The 20,092-nt window shown below is 40.6% G+C and overlaps 1 protein-coding gene across 1 annotated transcript in view; it reads right to left on the reverse strand.

Moving 5' to 3' along the window:
• Nucleotides 1–12,010: 12,010 nt before the first annotated feature.
• The window catches only part of ATP12A (ATPase H+/K+ transporting non-gastric alpha2 subunit), a 36,211-nt gene continuing 28,129 nt past the window's right edge, over nt 12,011–20,092 (reverse strand). Inside the window, exons 18-23 of the mRNA XM_026678585.2 lie at nt 19,943–20,066; nt 19,583–19,728; nt 15,841–15,974; nt 14,839–14,940; nt 14,504–14,595; nt 12,011–12,480 (exon numbers count right to left, since the gene is read on the reverse strand). Of these exons, the coding sequence (XP_026534370.1) occupies nt 12,452–12,480; nt 14,504–14,595; nt 14,839–14,940; nt 15,841–15,974; nt 19,583–19,728; nt 19,943–20,066 (627 nt within the window). The 3' untranslated portion in view covers nt 12,011–12,451. The remainder of the gene's footprint in view (nt 12,481–14,503; nt 14,596–14,838; nt 14,941–15,840; nt 15,975–19,582; nt 19,729–19,942; nt 20,067–20,092) is intronic.

Consider the following 20,092-nt stretch of genomic DNA (forward strand, 5'->3'; position numbering starts at 1 on the left):
GAATTTTAAGATATTATATAAAAAGATAAGAGTATATAAAGAAAAATAGCATAAGCTATATGAACTAAAATTGGATAAAATAAAAGTAAAAAATATAAGAATATTTTTGAAAATTTATAGAAAATGTAAAATGCAATGATGTGATAGGAAACTGAATATATGAGACAGATATGTAATTATGGTCATGTTTGTAAAAACCTGGAATCACACTGTTCGCTAAAAGAGATGTAAAAGATTAAAAATAAAAAACTTTTTTGGGAAAAATAGAATAGAATAGAATAGAATAGAATAGAATAGAATAGAATAGAATAGAATAGAATAGAATAGAATAGAATATGGAATAGGAAAAGAATAGCATAGCATAGCATAGCATAGCATAGCATAGCATAGCATAGCATAGCATAGCATAGCATAGCATAGCATAGCATAGCATAGCATAGCATTGGAAGGGACCTTGGAGGTCTTCTAGTAATCTAGTCCAACCCCTGCTCAGGCAGGAAATCCTGGCCTATACCATTTCAGACAAATCATCGTCCAATCTCTTCTTAAAATCTTCCAGCGTTGGAGAATTCACAACTTCTGGAGGCAAGTTGTTCTACTACCTGTCAGGAAATAACTTCTTCGTTCTAGATTGCTTCTCCTCTTGATTCGTTTCCATGGCTTCTTGTCCTGCCCGTGGGTGCTTTGAAGAGTAGCTTGACTCCCTCTTCTTTGGGGCAGCCCCTGAGATATCAGAACTTACCTGCTGAATTCGCTTTCATTCTCATGGGGAAAATATGTGAGCCAGGAAATTATCCTGAGCATTCTACAATCTGATTTTAGTCATCATCAACGTCAATTAATTCATCAATGTTATCATCTGCTTTATGCATCATCATTTTGGCAGCTTTGAGTTTCATGTTCTTTTATATCCTTTCTGTATTGCAGCATTGTTTCCATTTTCATTCAATAATTGTTTTGGTATGTCTTTTAAGTGCCGGTAATAAAATATAACACTGCAAATTAAAAAAAAAAAATGCCTGTGAGCATCTGTATTGCTTCCTATAATGCTGAGAATCTAGAATGGATCCATGTTGCACTTGTAATGGGATGTGAGAATATTCTTGAGGAATGGAACAACAGACACAGCCTAGACCATGGTCAGATAAGAGAAATCTGAGTCCAAGGCAAGACTGTAATTTGAGAAAGCATCTCATACTTGACCTTCCCCAGTTCTAGGGAAGATGAAGGGAAAGAGGCAGTTTGGCCTAGTGGTCAAAGCATCCAGCTAGATAGAAACTGGGAGCCTGAGTTCTAGTCCTACCTTAGCCATCCAAACCGGCTTGGTAAGTCTGAGCCAATCACCAAGAGACTGTGAGTTCTAGTTCTGCTGAAAGTTGGCTGGGTGATTTTGGGCCAATCACCATAAGATTGTGAGTTCTAGTCCTGCCTTAGCCATGAAAACCAGCTTGGTGAGTTTCAACCAATCACCAAAAGACTGTGAGTTCTAGTTCTAGTTTTAGGCATGAAATCTGGCTGGGTGACTTTTGACTAATCTCTAGGACACTGTGAGTTCTAGTTCTGCTTTAGGAACAAAAGGTCATTCTTTATTTATTTATTTTATTTATTTATTTGATTTGCCAATTGTTTACAAGATAATAAGTATAAGTGTATACATAGTTGTGAATACATGAAATGGGTACATATAAGAAAAATAAAAGAAGAATAAGAGAAACAATAGGACAGGGACGGTAGGCACCTTGGTGCGCTTATGCACGCCCCCTACAGACCTCTTAGGAAAGGGGTGAGGTCAATAGTAGACAGTCTCAGGTTAAAGTTTTTGGGGTTTGGGGAAGAAACCACAGAGTCAGGTAGAGGATTCCAGACATTGACCACTCTATTGCTGAAGTCGTATTTCCTGCAATCAAGTTTGGTGCGGTTTACTTTGAGTTTGTATCTATTGTGTGCTCTTGTGTTGTTATGGTTGAAGCTGAAGTATTCATTGACAGGTAGGACATTGCAATGTATGATTTTATATACCATGCTTAAAACAGACCGAAGACGGCGTAATTCAAGGTTTTCTAGTTCTAGAATTTCAAGTCTGGTGGCATAAGGTATTCTACAACGAGTAGAGGAGTTCTCTCAGCCCAATTCACCTAACAGGGTTGTTGTTGTAGAGAGAAGAACGAGGATTACATATGTTCAGGGCCTGGAGTTATTTGAAAAAATAATAAAGGCGGGATACAAATAAATAAAGAGGAGGGAAGCCCATCCAATTTGCAAGATTCTGTTACTGTAACCTTATAATAAAAGCAGTTTTAATATTCATAACTTTGGTATTCAGATCTGGTCAGCCTTGATGCCTTCCCCCTCTGTCACCAGCCATGTTTTGCAAAGTCATTGATTGACATTGAGCTGGTGACCTACCGCTGCACTATAGAGAGTATCTTAACTTACTGCACCTCTGTATGGTTTGCCAATTGCACAGTGGCAGATAGGACAGCACTCCAGAGGGTGAACATCATTGCCCAGAAGATCATGGGCTGCCCTCTCCCCTCTTTGGAAGAGCTTTATAGCTCCCGCTGCCTTAAGAAAGTTCAAAACATTCTCAAAAATCCATCACATCCTGGGCACCCTTTTTTTTTTGAACTATTATTTTTTTGAACTATAATCTGGCAGATGGTACAGGATAATAAAAACAAGGACAAATAGGCTGAAAAACAGCTTCTATCCCAGGGCAGTAACTCTATTGAAGTCCACTGTAGCGTGCAATAGTAATGCAATATCAGGGGTTTTCAATTCAATGTATAGAATGTGAAGGATGTGTGTTTGTGTTTATTTTCACAGTCATAATGTACACTGAAGATAGTATTTAATTTCGTTGTACGAGATGCAATAACAATAAAGTAAACTAAACAAAGTCAGTGATTGGATTTGGACACTAAGCTAAAATCAAACCAAACCAGCTCTATTTTTTTTTTTTTTTTTTGCATCATTATCTGAACCCAGCCATTATGGGATATATTATTGCCAACATTTCTAAATTATTTTCTTATAAGTGAGAAGGAGAATAAATTTGCAGAGGGATACGAGCTTGCCTTTCTAATCAGAAGGACAAAGTTCAGTGTATAATGAGAAACGCATTTTGTTGAAGATGTAGGCAAATTGCTGGCCATTAGACTAATCCAGTATTTCTTAATCATAGCACCTTTAAGATGTATGGACTTCAACTTCCAGAATCCACCAGTCAACATGGTGGCAGAGAGATTCTGGGAATTGAAGTTCACGCATCTTAAAGGAACCAAGATTGAAAAACATTGGATTAGTCAATGCAAATCAAGATGGACAAACATCTTATGTGTATGAATATTCAGTACTAGGAAAGAAAATACATATTTTGGATCTTCATTACTTCCTGAAATCACAGGAGGTTAAGGGGACCTCTTTTCAGTTCCATGTGTAGGTCAAACATTGGCCTGGAAACTGGACTTGTTATCATCCATCAAGCAGTCTGTAAGAGCAACTGCCAGCAACTATCATCGTAGCTTTTGAATGGGGATATGTTAGTGTGTCACTCTTGTGCTTCTTAGTTCAGTACAATTGGCTACATCTGGAGACACAGGATTAAATAGGTTTTTTCCAGTTTAGGACAGTGGAACAGATTACACTGTATTTACCCATGCCTTGTTAAATGTATTTGGCTACTAAAATTGGGAAGAGTGTTATAGTTCCTGCTGCCTTAAGAAAGTTCAAAATGTTCTTAAAGATCCATCTCATCCTGAGCACCCTTTTTTTGAACTATTACCATTTGGCAGACAGTATAGGATAATAAAAACAAGGACAAATAGGCTGAAAAACAGCAGAATCTATATTGAATTCTACTGTATAGTGCAATATTAATGCAATATCCGGGGTTTTCAATTGTATAGAATGTGAAGGGTGTGTTTTTGTGTTTTATTTATTTTTATGTATAATGTACACTGAAGATGGCATTTAATTTTGTTGTACAAGGTGCAGTGACAATAAGAAAAACTAACTAACTAAAGGCTTAATTTTCCAAAAGGATTGCTCTTTAAATTATTTTGGAAAAGTGTGTGTGTGGTTGTAATTTGCTTTTCTTCTCTTGAGGTGATGCCTCAGCATCAGGTTGAGCATGTATGACCTCCAGATGGAGATGAACGACAATTTGGTCCTTCAATTATGGCCATGTGTCTACTCATCCTCTACCAGCAATTTGCTTTTCATTTAAAGCAGAGAACTGTTTTTGAAAGAGGGTTCACAGCTACAGATCTGGACAGCGGTGAACCAGAAATTTCACAGATGGGAGCTAGTATAGGATGTTGCGTGTGGGGCAAACATATCCAGAAGTAGGGTTGCAATGCAAACCAGCTTCATATTCCTGTCAAAAATTATTATATGGTGTCTTCACATTACTTCTTCATTCTGGATAGTCCTATTTAAAGTAGTCATAGTTTTAAAGCTTGGCCTATGGCTGCTAATTGAATACAGTGCATTCTATTTCTATCCATTGGTTCAACTCTGCAGGTATGAATGTATATTTTGTTAACATTTTCATAAACAGAGGGATGGAATCAAGATCACGTGAAGTGTTAATACCACTTTAGAACGGCTTGCTAAGGCCACACTTGAAATGCTGCATCCAGTTTTGCTTGCCATGATGTAAAAAAAGAAGTTGGGACTCTAGAAAGAGTGCAGAAAAGAGCAACAAAGAGGGTTAGGGGACTGGAGGCTAAAATATATAAAGAACGGTTGCTGGAATTGGGTGTGTCTAGTTTAATAAAAAAAGGATTAGGGATGATATGACAGCTGTCTTGCAGTATCTGTGGGGCTGCCACGAAGAAGAGGGAGTCAAGCTATTGTCCAAAGCAGTGGTTGCCAACCAGTAGGCTGGGGACCACTGGTGGTCCGTGAGAAAATTTTGGTGGTCTGCAGAGAAATGTCACCCCCAAAGCAATTAATCCAGGCTGTGTGGGAACACAAGGCAGTGCCGCCCATAGGGCCAACAGGAACACAAGGCTTGTGTCGCTTATATTGCAAACAACACGAGATAGTGGGGAGGGGGAAAAGGGCAGAGGGGAGGAACTTGCCCCATTCACCCCATGTTCCTGGCCTGGCCACCAGGCTGCTTCTTTCCGCTTCTTTCTTCTGCTGCTTTTTTCTGCACGCAGTGAAAGCAGCAAAAGTCTTTCTTTCTCCCCCAAACTCTGCCAGAAATGAGTCTTTGGGACCCTGCAAGGCATCCTTCTCCAAGAGGCTGTGCCATTCTGGCAGAGTTTGGGGGAGAGAAAGAAAGACTTCTGCTGCTTTCCTTGCATGAAGCCAAAAGTCTCTTTCTCCCCCTGAGAACAGAGCTGGAGGTGGTATCCTGCGATCCCAAATAAAGAAGGATCGATTGGGAAATGGGGTGGGGAATTTTCCTGCAGACTTGTTTGGGGGATTTTCCCAGGGTCTCTGGTCCGCAGGATTTAAAATTATGAGTTTGGTGGTCCTTGAGGTCCTAAGGATTGGCGACCCCTGCTCCAAAGCACCCAAGGGCAGGACAAGAAGCAATGGATGGAAACTACTAAGGAGAGAAGCAACCTAGAGCTAAGGAGAAATTTCCTGACAGTGGGAACAATTAACCAGTGGTTAATTTTTTCACTTATAAATTTTAACTTATAAATTTTATTTTTTTATAAATTTTATATTAAAATTAAATTAAATTTATATCTTTATTTATTTATTTATATTTTATGTATTTATAAATTTATAAATAAAATTAAAATTAAAAATTTTATAAATTATAAAATTTTAACTTATAAATAAATTTTTTTTTAACTTGCCTCCAGAAGTTGTGAATTCTCCAACACTGGAAGTTTTTAAGAAAACATTGGATAACCATTTGTCTGAAGTGGTGTAGGGTTTCCTGCCTAAGCAGGGGGTTGGACTAGAAGATCTCCAAGGTCCCTCCCAACTCTGTTATTCTATTCATAAAGGAGTTTGGAATTGCTACAGAGAGAAAATTCAATCTTTCTTCATGACAGTAACAATCCAACTGGATTGGACTTGATTGTTTGTAAATTTCTTTAAAAATGTTTACAGGGCTAGGGGGAAAAAAGTATTTTAAATGAACCTCTATCCAGGTTTTCAATACTGCTTTGATTTTGCTCCAATGGGGGTGAAAGAACTGTTTCTGTTTTGTTCCGATCAGAGCAGATTAAATAAGTCCGCATGGCTTTGATGAAAGTGATAAGGCACATTTTTTCCAATGTGAAATATTTGCAGACGAGTGTGTCTGTGTGTGTGTGTGAGAGAAAGAGTACACACTGTGTTCTTTGCTCATTCCTTTCGAAGAATGTGTTTCTGTTTTGTTGGCATGGCTTGGCTTGAGAACAGAAAGGATCAGATAACTTCACACTTCATTTTGAAAACTCTTGTGTTGAGTAATCACCAAATGTATGTTAAAGAGTACTCCAGAATTAGCAATATGGAGTGCGGTAGATATATTCAGGGACATGCACCCTAAACATTATTAAGCGGGAGTGATTACTATAGCCTAATGTGAACTTGGGCTCAAGGCTATAGAGAGGAATTATTTTACTCTCAAGTTCCTGCTTTGCTTGTAGATAGTTCTGTTTAAGAGACCTTTGGACTATATACCTGGGAATTCAATAGAACCATGGGATCCTTGGTGATCTATGAGCTTGGTTGTTTTCTTGCAGACACTTCATTACCAAACTAGGTAACATCATCAATCATGTTAGATGATGTTACCAAGTTGGATAATGAAACATCTACAAGAAAACAATCAAGCTCAGAGAACACCAAGGACCTCACAGCTCAATCCTGAGCTACAAATATTCAAGTATTGGTATGGATAGAATAGGTTTAAACCTAGAAACTGAGCCACGGTGGCACAGTGGTTAGAATACAGTACTGCAGGCTACTTCTGCTGACTGCCGGCTGCCTACAATTTGGCAGTTCGAATCTCACCAGGCTCAAGGTTGACTCAGCCTTCCATCCTTCCAAGGTGGGTAAACTGAGGGCCCAGATTGTTTGGGGGCTATAGCTGACTCTGTAAACCGCTTAGAGAGGGCTGTAAAGCACTGTGAAGCGGTATATAAGTCTAAGTGCTATTGCTATTGCTATAAGTTGTCTTGAGTTGAAGAATTGTCTTCCTTTATTAGTTCATCATCTTCTGCAGTAGCCATTGTTGCTTTCATCTTTCATGAAATGACATCTTTCTCAATCTGAGGTCATCTTGATATGTTGGTTCAGCTGTGTTGAAAAGAAGCTTTCCTAATCATCAACTAACATATCCCCAAGACCAATTTTCCAAGAAAATACCATAGCCCATCAAAATCAGTAAGGAGACATTCCCTCCACCCTAATCTATTTCCAAGTGAAGATCTCCAAAGTGCTAGTTTCATTGAAGTTCCTCCTAATGCTACTCAATTTTCTTTTCCAGCAAGGAGACCTGATAAAAAAAGCAGCAAAGGAAGTTGGGTAGCCCAACAAGAATGCATCAACAATAAATTTCTTTTCACTTCCATTTATCAACATTTAGATAAATGAGTACATTTTGCTATTTTGCCCAAGTGAAGCCAAGCCAATTTGTGCCTCATTTTCTAAAGATAGTCATGATTCTACTGCGTGACTACACACACAGCTGTGGAAAAGATACATTGGTGTGCTTCAGCCAGAGAGGACAACTGTCATATCCACCACTGTTGGTCATGCTGGTTCGGTTGCAAATTCAGGACTATCTTGAGGGTACTCCAACACTGGAAGTTTTTAAGAAGAGATTGGGCAACCATTTGTCTGAAATGGTCTAGGGTTTCCTACTTGTGCAGTGGGCTGGACTAGAAGACTGCCAAGGCCGCTTCCAACATTGTTATTCTCTGGATCATGTTTTGCCTGAACCTGCATATCCATAAAAATGCTATAGAGAAAACAGAACTAGGACATTGTAAAAAGTGAAAGTGTAGGATGGAAACTGGAGTCAGACATAAGCAATAAAATACGCAGAACAAGTTGGACTGGTTTGGCTGCTGCCAGTGCAACACAGTACAAATTTAACAAATTTAAAACACTTGTATCTGTTTCACGTTTCAACATCTTGTTCCTGGTGTTTGTTTGAAGGTATTGTTTCAAATATAGCAATACCAATAGCACTTAGACTTATATATGGCTCCACAGTACTTTAGAGCTCCATCTAAGCGGTGTACAGAGTCAGCCTATTGCCCCCAACAATCTGGGTCCTCATTTTACCAACCTCAGAAGGATGAAAGGCTGGTCAACCTTGAGCCGGTTAGGATTGAACTCCAGGCTGTGGGCAGAGTTAATCTGCAATTATGCATTATAACCACTGTACCAACATGACTTCCTTCCTTCCTTCCTTCCTTCCTTCCTTCCTTCCTTCCTTCCTTCCTTCCTTCCTTCCTTCCTTCCTTCCTTCCTTCCTTCCTTCCTTCCTTCCTCAAGCAACAACACTTAGACTTATATCCCACTTCACAGTGCTATTACAGCCCTCTCTAAGGGGTTTACAGAGTCAGCCTCTTGCCCCCAACAATCTGGGTCTTCATTTTACCAACCTTGGAAGGAAGGAAGGCTGAGTCAACCTTGGGCCTGGTGAGATTTGAACTACTATATTGGTTGCCAGTTCTGGGGAAAGTCCTCCTGGCATAGCTTGTCTAGTGAAGAGAAGGTTCAGGGGATACATGATAGCAGTCTTCCAATATTTGTGGGGCTGCCCCAGAGAGGAGGGGGTCAAGCTATTTTCCAAAGCACCTGAAGGCCAGACAAAAAATAATGGATGGAAACTGAACAAGGAGAGATTCAACCTGGAAATAAGGAGAAATTTTATGACTGAGAGCCTTCAACCCATGGAATAGAAGTTGCCTTTGGGAGTTGTGGGAGTTTCATCACTGGAGGCTTTTAAGAAGAGACTGGACTGCCATCTGTCAGAAATGGAGTAGGATCTCCTGCTTGGGCAGGGGGTTAGACTAGATGACCTACGAGGTCCAACTCCCTTCCAACTCTGTTATTCTATTTCAATTGCAGCGACTTTGCAAGCTCTGAAAAGGAAGCTTCTGAGACTCTTGCAGGCCTTGTGTTACGGCTTTGGATCCTTACTCAACGATCCTTACTATGGACCATTGATCCGCTGAGTATTGCTGCTGTCATTTCCATTTCATTTCAAAGTCCCTCAATTGAAGCAGTGTTGTCAATGAGGCTGGAGGAGGTTTGGAGACATCCAACCTTTCCTTCAGTGTAACACATTGGATGAAAAGGTTTACGCAGACATCAAGTTTTGTCAGGCAGATAAATAGGGGTGTGTCTCTTTCAAGGTTGATGTTGCTCTTTTAGACCTTGAGTAGTAAATCATGGTAGATGTTGAAGGGAACCTCAGTTGCAAGTTGGAGCAGCTGCCAAAGAGTTCGTTCTTTTAAAGCAGCAATGCAACATTAAAGAAAAACAATTAAGCAATAAGGAAAAGAAAATAGGAAATTAGGTCTCTGTCATTTCCCTTTGCATCATACACCACAAACATTGCTTTGTCCCAACCAGACTTCCTGTGCAGGAATGTCCTTGAAGAGGTAGTCCTCAACGTATGACCAACGTAGCCTTCAACCTATGACAATTGAGCCCAGAATTTATGTGGCTAAGTGAAAACATTTGTTCAGTGAGTTTCGCCCCATTTTACCAGCTTTCTTGCCACTGTTGCTAAGTGAATCACTAAATTAGTAACAGTCATTAAGTGAATCCAGCTCCCCCATTGACTTTGCTTGTCAGGAGGTAGCAAAAGGGGATGGCATGACCCTGGAATGCTGCGACCATCATAAATATGAGGATATGAGCATAGGGATGCTGCAACGGTTGTTAAGTGTGAAAAACGGTCATGAGTCACTTTTTTCAGGGACGTTGTAACTTTGAATGGTCACTCAATGAACTGTTGTTAAGTTGAGGACTTCCTGTGCTATCCTTGATATTTGACCATCTGTTGGATAGGTGGAGAACAAATGAGTTAATTGTACAGATTAATTTAGGTTGGTTTTTTTATGGCTGTATTGTTAATATCCAGGTAGTCCTTGACTTACAACCCTTCATTTAGTGACCTGCTCAAAGTTAAAATGGGACTGACAAAAGTGACTCACATCCCCGTAGTCACATGATGCAGGATCCTGAAGAAGCAACAGCAAACCATATTGAGGTCATTCTCCAGAGACATATATGGATAACATCTCCAAGACATTATGTTTGTTTTGATGGACCCTGGACTTGCTCATGTTAAGTGGAAATGATCCTAAGGACCAAGTTTATTAAGAGGAGAAATTCCATATTTTATTGCAGCAGATGGTTGGCTCATGACAAAATGCATAACAAGATATATTTACCTTGTACTAATTAAAAGGGGTGGGTTTTTTGTCCATAGGCAGTTTCAGTCTTGGCAGAGACAGTAGATTTTTTTGCATCTGTACAAGATATCTGACTTTTCCTTTGGTGAATCATTTGAGCACAGATTTTAACGCTTCTTTTTATGACAGTGCTAAATGTAGGAAAACACCCACTTCCCTGGTACCTCAGGTAGCATTTGAAAATATCCAACACAAGAGGTAAATTGGATTTCAAGAAGCAGAGGCTGGAACCCTCTATATTGGAGAAGTTAATCTGCATGTGGTGTTTCGTTTTTTTTACATACAAAATTCAGATTTTTATTTATTTATTTATTTATCTATCTATTTGTTTGTTTGTTTGTTTGTTTTGTCAAGCAATTATAAGATAACAGGTATAAGTATAAACATAGTTAGGGATACGTGAAATGGATACATATAAGAAAAAGAAAAAAAGAGAAAGAAAAAAAGAAACAATAGGACAGGGATGGTAGGTACGTTGGTGCGCTTATGCACGCCCCCTACAGACCTCTTAGGAAAGGGGAGAGGTCAATAGTAGACAGTCTATTTGCTCAATATCTTAAAATAAATTGCCAATTCACTTTGCTTTCTATTGCAGAGCTGCCAAAATCCCTGAACATTAATTTTCTGAATCGTTGTAATTACACAGGTATATTCAGTTGATGAAAGTTAAGTTTATGCATTCTGCTAAATTGTGAATTAACTGTTATGTGGTTTCATGCCATGTGCAAACCCCTGTCATGGGTTTGTAAAACACACATGGTGAATCAGATGGCTACAGCTTCTTTAACTAATTATGTTTGAAATCAATCATATATTAGCATGTTGTACAAACCCATTCATTGCCATCTGGTGCACGCATACATACTCATATACTCACTTACACACAGATGAACATATATTATGCATTGACACACAAAAAGCTTTATAGTTTTTTAGTTCGAGCTATCTTTCACTTTAAAATAGTGATGATAAACCTGATGTTTGGTTATAAGTGAAGGTAGGAGAAAAATAAAAATAAGAATGACTCTGCGTAGCAGTTCAACTGAATTCTTCAATTGAACAAAGAGAGATTCAACCTGGAAATAAGGAGAGACTTCCCAACAGTAAGGACAATCAACCAGTGGAACAGAAGTTGCCTTCAGAGTTTGCGGAAGCTTCATCACTGGAAGCTTTCAAGAAGAGAGTGGACTGCCATCAGTCAGAAATGGTGTTTGGTCTCCTGCTTGGATGGGGGGGGTGTTGGACTAGATGACCTACAAGGTATCTTCCAACTCTGTTATTCTAATCAGCAGAAGGACTTGCCTTCAGAAGTTATGAGGACTTCATCACTGGAAGCTTTCAAGAAGAGACTGGACTGCCATCTGTCAGAAATGGTGTAGGGTTGGGGGGTTGGACTAGATGACCTACAAGTCCCTTCCCATTCTGTTAATCTGTATCAGTTTGCTCAACCTGGTGCCCTTCAAATAAATTAGAATTGTGTCACCCACATATTGTTGGTCCAAAGGAGTCGATAGACTCTTCTGGAGGACCAATTAACTCTGTTGAACTTCAGCTTTGTATCAGCTTCTGCCAATTCTGTTATTCTGTTAAGGAACCAAAACGGAGACTTTCTAGAAAAAGACTTTTATTATCAAACTATATTTATACACTGCAATCCATGGCCACACAATGAGATAGACACCTGTTAGCTTCCACTCGGATTGCTGGAGAAGATGCCATTGGTCATGCTGAACAACAAAAATGCAACTTTGAAGAAACCTAGTGCAAGTTGAGGGTCATCCTTTGCTGTCATGGGAAGAACAATCCTTTGGTTTCTTTCATTCTATATACAAGAGACTTCAGATTTTGTACATATTCAACACTTAACAGATCGGGCAATACAAACAGGAAATAATCAAGTTGGTAATCCCAGGTAAATTCTTTTACAGTCCCGTGGTTCTTCTTTCTTCTTTTGTTCTCTCCAGGGAGAAGATCCTGCTAACCATTGCTATTGCACAAATATAACTTTGAAGGAGCTGCCAAAAAAGGCCACTGACTTATGTCATCCATTACTCTCAGTAGTACATGTTTTTATCCCACCAGCCTGTAGTCAAAGTAGAAAAAAATAGGAAGAAATAAACATTTCTTTTAATCAGCAGCTTGGTTGGCATAATGAATGCTATTAATAGGATAAAATTGTATCTCAGGGTTGGATTGTGGGGTCTTTGGAGCTTGATTGTTTTCTTGCAGACATTTCATGACCCAACTAGGTAATTTCATCAGTACTAGATGAGAACGGGGTTTGTTCTCCGCATATATACAGATACATTGTTACATAGTTGGGTGATAAAATGTCTGCAAGAAGGAACCAAGCTCAGAGAGCACTAAGGACCCCACTGAATGCTGTTGAACAGATCTCTTTGATCCATTGAGAGAATTATGAGGTATCTCCTCTCTCTCTTCTTCCCAGATGTACATAAACCCTGAAACCAAGTTTCCTGGATGCCTCTGATTTCAAGGATTCAGAAGGACACCACTGGTATTGTTCCAGAAGACAGGACTCTGTAAAAGGGTCCAAAGTTTTGAGAAAGGAACAAACCTCAGCTCCTAAGACCTTGTGTAACCACCAGTACCAACATGCAATAAAATTGTCATGTTGCATGCAGCAGAAGGGGAGCACTGAGTTTAATGTTTTCCATTCATTCATTTAAATTCAGTCTAATCTAATTTTGGGCCTGGTCACCTCCCTTTCTTTTCTTTTGACCACTTCATGCTGGCTCAGATTGTTGGGGGTGAGATGCTGACTCTGTAAACTGCTTAGAGAAGGCTGTAAAGCACTAGGAAGCTGTACGTAAGTCTAAGTGCTATTAATATTCTGACCTCCTGAATATCAATTCGTAGTACTAGTAGTGCTTTATTGTCATTGCGCCCTGTGTACAACAAAATTAAATGCCATCTTCGGTGTACATTATACATAAGAAAACTATAAAAATAGAACAAAAACACACATCCTTCACATTCTATGCAATTGAATTGAAAAACCCCTGATATTGCATTAATATTCCACTATACAGTGGAATTCAATATAATTACTGCTCTGGGATAGAAGCTGTTTTTCAGCCTATTTGTCCTTGTTTTTATTATCCTGTACTGTCTGCCAGATGGTAATAGTTCAAAAAAGGGGTTCCCAGGATGTGATGGATCTTTAAGAATGTTTTGAACTTTCTTAAGGCAGCAGGAGCTATAATTAAAGACCTACTGAGGCCTTTAGCAAGTAGCAATAGCACTTAGACTTATATACTGCTTCACAGTGCTTTTCAGCCCTCTCTAAGCAGTTTACAGAGTCAGCTTCTTGCCCCCATCAATCTGGTCCCTCATTTTACCTTCCACCTCGGAAGGATGGAAGGCTGAGTCAGACTTGAGCCTGATGAGATTCGAACTGCCGAACTGTTGACAATCGGCAGTCAGCGGAAGTAACCTGCAGTACTGCGTTCTAACCACTGCGCCACCAGACTAAGTATAATTTGACAGAAACTCTACGAAATGTTCAGGACTCCTTGGCCGATCATTTTAGTCAAACACTTGTTGACTATCTAGTTGGGATGTTTTCATTTACACCCTTGCATTGAGCATGGGGTTAGGCTTGATGGCCTCAATGAGCTATGCCCAACTTGGTGCTTTGATGCAAAATAAATGTTTTCCTATCCAAATCTCTTTATTCAGGTGGGGTTAAAAAAAACATCTATGACATCAATCTTGGAGCCTGGACAGAACTGTCTAATCAGGGCAACCAGAAATGCACAGTTTTAAATTCTGTTGAAATTACAATGGCTCTAAAACTGGCTAACTGAATGTTTCATGCCACTTTTGGCTTCTCTCCAAACCAATGAACCCTTTATTAGAAAGCTAAGTGGAGCCAAGTCTACTGGCTTGCAATTCCCAGTGCCAAGACCAAAAAATAAAAATTCCTGACCTGAAGGAACCTCCTACATCTTTTCTTTTTTTGGCAAGGGTGATATTGCCTGTGATAATAAGCATTTAATCGAAATTGCAGATTCAGTCATGTTGGCTTGGATTGGAAATAGGTGTGGAAATTTAAATTTTGCCTAAAACGCTATGCCACTTACTTCCTGGATATCGCCTGATGAATAACTTGCGCATTTCATCGTAGACCCATATCAAGATAGCATAAGGCACGGAGACGAACCAATACTGAACCCTACAAAAGAGAAGGTTGGGTGGGAATTAGGGAAATCTGCTGGGTGGGAATTAGAAAATAAAGCCCAATATATTTCATGGATACAAGCTTGAAAAAACAGGGATGATACTATACTACAAACATAGCAATGTGTAATTTTTAATGTTATGGGCTATCTGGAGTCCCCACATGACAGTTGGGCAGTCCTATAAATTTGTTTTAATTGATTAATTCATTCGCCTAACCACAAGAAGCCAAACTTACCGAAGAGGTGTGAAATTCAAGGCATTGATGCTTCCAAGACCGTAACAGAGAATCAAAGCTATCGTTAACTGTGAAAATATACCGATCCAGATTACTTTGTTCCTGCAAAAAAACAAATAAAATACAGCTAAGGATAATCACGTTATTTATGAGGTGTGCACACGAAGAGCCTTTGATAGTATCAATAGAAGGTTTGCACACAGTGGTGGTATGCTACGGGTTCGGCCCGGTTCGGCTGAACTGGTAGTAAAAAAACGCCTCCGAGGATCATCTGAGAATATAAAGAAGAGGAAAGCACAGGATTGGCCCTCCCACTTGCCCCTGCACTTCTCTCTTCTTTATCCTCTCGGCTGACTGGCTCTGCAGGCTTCAGCTGGCGCATGGAAAGCTGCGTGCATGATCACTGAACCAGTATTGGAACAGGTAGGATCTCACTGCTGTTCACACGCAGCTGTTACTATGCACACATATGTGGTGGGTGGTCAGGAAGAGATTACAAAATCCATGCTTGACCTGTTAGATATGGTTTCTCTCTGTGCATAGATGCATTTCCTTCTAGGCCCCAAAGCTCCTCAGTTCTGAATTTAAGGACTATATATATATTTCTAGTTGTGCTCCTGAGTCCAAATGTGAATCTTATGATTCGGTCATGGGAAGTGATGCCAGCACGGCATCTCCTGAGGCTTTCTTGAGCCCAAGTTTGAGTTCCAAAATTATTTGGACAACTTTGTAATTTTGTTTCTCTGGGGGGTTCTCAGAGGCCATCCTTCTCAGCAGCAACCAAGAGTGAGGAGCAATTAGCTTGTTCTAAAATTTGGAAAGCCATGGAATCCACCCCAGCTTGCCTTCAGAGGTTGTGGGAGCTTCATCGCTGCAAGCTTTCAAGAAGACACTGGACTGCCATCTGTCAGAAATGGGGTAAGGTCTCCTGCTTGGGCAGGGGATTGGACTAGATGACCTACAAGATCCCTTCCAACTCTGTTAATCTGTATCTACACCAACCTGAAAAGTCCTTGTTGGAAAATGGAGTTCCGTCTGGTCTTCCTGATTATTAAATCTGCTACTTGTTGAATGGTTATGCTGACAAAAAAGGCCGTGTAGCCTGTGAACTGCAAGTTTTTCCGTTGCTCAAAGGTCTGCAGAACATGGAGAAGAAAGAGAAGTTAAATTTGCTGAGCTCAAGACAGACTTTCATAGCGAACGGTGGTCTAGGATATAGAAATGATTCTTGCTAAACTGTGGCTAGTGGTCTAACGGGTGCTTCAGCGTTTTTGCCTCCCATAGTTTTGAAATTGCAGCTGGTGGACAAGAACCAAATTGGGATATTTATTCAGAATGCCATGTCCTAAAGGTGCTTTTTTCAAGAAGCAACTGGACTTTCTTGTTTGTTTCTTTTGAAGATGTTTCTCTTCTCATCCAAGAAGCTTCTTCAGCTCTGACAGGAGAGTGGGGAATGGAAGGATGTATATTCCTTGCAGACGTCTGGTCATTTGCATCCTTTTAGACAGTCATTGAGGCCACTTGGAGGTTTATCTGTGTCCTCGGGGACACCTGAATGGTGCTTCTGGTTCCTGCAGTCTGCATTTTCCCCTCCCCCTGGAAATCCATTCCTACTCCCCCACCATTCAAAGGGTGTTCATCCCAAATTGTATAGCTAAAAGTCTTTAGAGGTTCTCAGTCATCCAGGTCATGGCTGTCCCAAAGGTGCTTTTTATGGAAGTAACTGGTCTTACTTGGATATTTTTTTTCTTTGAAGACATTTTGCTTCTCATCCAAAGTGCTTCCATGACCCTCAAAAAGGATGTAAATGACCAGCTGTCTGCAAGGAATATAAACCCTTCCATTCCCCACCATCCTGTCAGAGCCAAAGAAGCTTCTTGGATGAGAAGCGAAACGTCTTCAAAAGAAAAGAAAAAAAACAAGAAAGTCTAGTTGCCTCCTGAAAAAGCACCTTTGGGACAACCATGACCTGGATGATGGAGAATCTCTACAGACATTCAATCAGTATTTGTTGAATGACAGGTTTGTTTGCATCATCTTAAAATAAATGATGCCACAGTACAGAAAAACACTGCAATGTGAAATAATACAAGTGTCATTGTATAACTGAATAATAAGTAGCACCCATATAAAGTGGAACGGGCCCATTGCCTCTGATCCAAGTGTCATGCCCCTGGTGAAGACTGACTCTGAGGGAGAGGAGGAACAGCCAACAGGGAGTGGAAGTGTGGCTCCAGAAGTTGTGGAGGAGGCTGGGGAAGGGCAGAGGCCGGTTGAGCAGTCAGAGGAGGACCCAGGCCCATCCCCTATCCATCCTAGGGCACGCAGGGAGGAGAGGATAAGGGAGAGACGTGGTCTCCTCAGGAGGAGAGGGCCTTGATCCTCTTCGGGGGGCTGCAGGTAAGACAACTGACTAAGAGTTTGGACCTGCATACTGGTAAATGCTGGAAACAAAGGATGTAAATATCTCTAGTTTATAGTTCCTCTCTGAGTTTGGCATCCTTCCCAGTGTGTGTTATCTGTGGACATCCTCCAGCCCTTATCTTGCCTGGTTTGTGTTGCTTTTTTCCTTCTTCTTGTAACTGTTTGTATGGGAGTTTTTTGTCTTCCGTCAAGAATATTCAGAGCTTGGAAGCAAAGTGAAGGAATAAAAGGGGCTTCACCTGTTTTCTGTGACTGTGTTTGTTTTGTATCCCACCCTGGGTCATCACACCAAGAAAGACCAAGAGTATAAGCTATTTTTCTTTATCAGCTAACTATGATGGCTTTATAAGGTGTCTTCTAAATTGGTAGCTGCACTGAGTGAAGGATTCTATCTGATCCTTCCTGGGATTTGATGGTTGACCTCAAGATTTATACTCGAACCAGCTCAGTAAGTGGATTAGAGAGATTCCTGTGAAATGAATCACTGGAACTATTTTTAGATGTTCTACCCAATATATCCTATATTACTAGACAACATAAGAAAGGCATTTTTGTGATTAGGCTGAACAATGTAAATGGAACATTTCTCATATGAAACCTAATCTTAGTGTTGTGGCCTGTCAGCCGCCGGCCCCTCCAGCAGATGAATTAGAAGAGGAGGAGACATGGGAATCAGGGCCAACATTAAGACAATCTGAGAGCTCTGAGGGAGAAGAGGGAATGGAGCTGTCAGAGATAGAGGCAGCAGCAGAGCCTGAGTCATCCATCAGCTCTCAGATGGAGAGTCAACAGCCCCCAGGTCTGGAGGTGGCTGATGAAGAAGAGGAGGAATAGCTGGGTCCAGTGCCTGATGTGTGGATGCACAGAAGGCAGAGGAGAGGAGAGCAGTGGAAATCTATGGGCCGATCCTTGGGATTGAAGAGTTGCCTCTGCTAGCGAAGCCCCACCCTAGCTTTGGGGATTAAAGGCAGGGGGCAAAGGTGAATAGATATGGCAGACAACTATTCATCTCCCTGCTGGACAAACTTGTTAGCCTGCAGTGGGGGAGAAATTTTTTGCCAGGGCTGCTGGTGCTCCTAATACAGGGACTATTTGTTTAACTACATAGGGTTTGTTGTGTTTGGGAGTCAGGTCAGAATACTTAGGAGCTGAAAAACCAGGAAATAAACCATGCAGGACTGGGTTTCAGATGTCCATACCAACAGCTTAATCTCCCAACATTAATTACTACATATTTGTGTGCGGACATGCAACCAACTGGAAAGGATGTGAGACGGATTTGCCAATGGGTGCTGAAGGAAGCAGAAATCACTAGTTTCGGGGCAAGGATGCATTGGCAACATGAAAGCACGCAGAGCTATTTCCAAAAAGTACGGAGAAGAGTCGTGGCAAGAAACTGTTGGTAGATCATCTGCTGTAGAGTGGAACATCCAGCAGAATTTTGCAGGCAGTGTCATTCCATGCCTGGGGGAGTTTACTGACTAATGTTGTTTAACTCTAAACTGATATGATATAATGGATGAGGCTGATATAGGTTTTATATAAGCAGCCCCAGGGCTGTCTCATTTGGCTCTGTTATGGATGTATGTTTGTCAAATCTTGTCTGAGCTCAGAAGGTTAAAGAGAGTGATGGACCTGGTTAGGATGTGGTTGAAAGACTCAAGGCCCTAGGCAAGGTTGGGAAATTAAAAAAAAAAAACTATCTCGAAAAAAGGCAATGCTAAAATACTTCCAGACTCTATGGAAGAAAACTATGAGGTTACAGAAGTCAACTTCCAAGAGACTAGGACTTAAAAAAATACAGTTACTGTATCTTAATGAATTTAGCACTGAACAAATTATTACCCTTGCTGTACCTATAGATATTGGGGTGGGGGGAGGTTTGAATCAATGTTGACTAATGACAACTGCCTGGGCTAGTCCTTGCTGTCTTCTTGGCATCGTTGTTGGAAGAAGTTTGTCCTTGCTTCTTCTGGAGCAAGTTTAGTCCTTGCTTTAGAAGAAACTGAAGCTTTCTTCAGTTCTTTAGAAGCTTCTTGGATGAGAAGCGAAACGTTTACAAGAAAACAAACTCCAATGAAGTCCAATTGCCTTCTAGAAAAGCACCTTTGGGACAACCATGACCTGGATGACTAAGAATCTCCATGGACACCTTGCCTTCCTCCTACAGTTAAGAAGGAGTGACTGGCCCAAGGTCACCAGTTGGCTTTGGGGCTAAGGTGGGACATAATGAAGTGGAATCTCTCTTCTCCTGGACTGGTCCTTGTCTTTTACTCAGCATAACTGATGCCTTTAACAAAAGAGATTTGCAATACTCTACCCATTCTTGTCCATAGCTGTCCGTCAAGTCAGCCAAATTTTCCTCTTCCCATGGAATTCGGATATTCAGAAGAGAGTGAGGAAGCCAGCCTTGCTCAGCATAAACAGTGAAATAGGTCAAAAAAGCCCCAATGGTTTGGAGAAGGCCTGCAAGAGAGAAGAAAGGACTGGCTTTTATAGGAGAAGAAGGCTGATGGAAAAAGAATGGAAAATGTCTACCACATTGTTTTCTCCGGAGACATTTGGATCTCAGTTAGTAGGATCCTGGTCATTAAAGATGAAAAATAGTCTCCATGTTAACCCACAAAGGTCCACCCAACACCTACTCATTCCTTTCTGATAAGAATTTTTCCTATCATACCGATTTGCAAGTAGGAGTAGACTGCAAGTTCCTGATTGACCAATCGGTCTCTTTTTTTGTGCCTTGGTTTCCTCTTCATGATGTCACTTTCAGCTTTTTCATAGGCCAGGGCAACAGAAGGAATCTGTAAGAGGAAAGACAACAAGTTGT

This window comes from Notechis scutatus, chromosome 7 (assembly GCF_049901735.1).
Source record: "Notechis scutatus isolate UNSWTSFEM ecotype Mainland chromosome 7, rNotScu1.2, whole genome shotgun sequence".
NCBI classification, from domain to species: Eukaryota; Metazoa; Chordata; class Lepidosauria; order Squamata; family Elapidae; genus Notechis; species Notechis scutatus.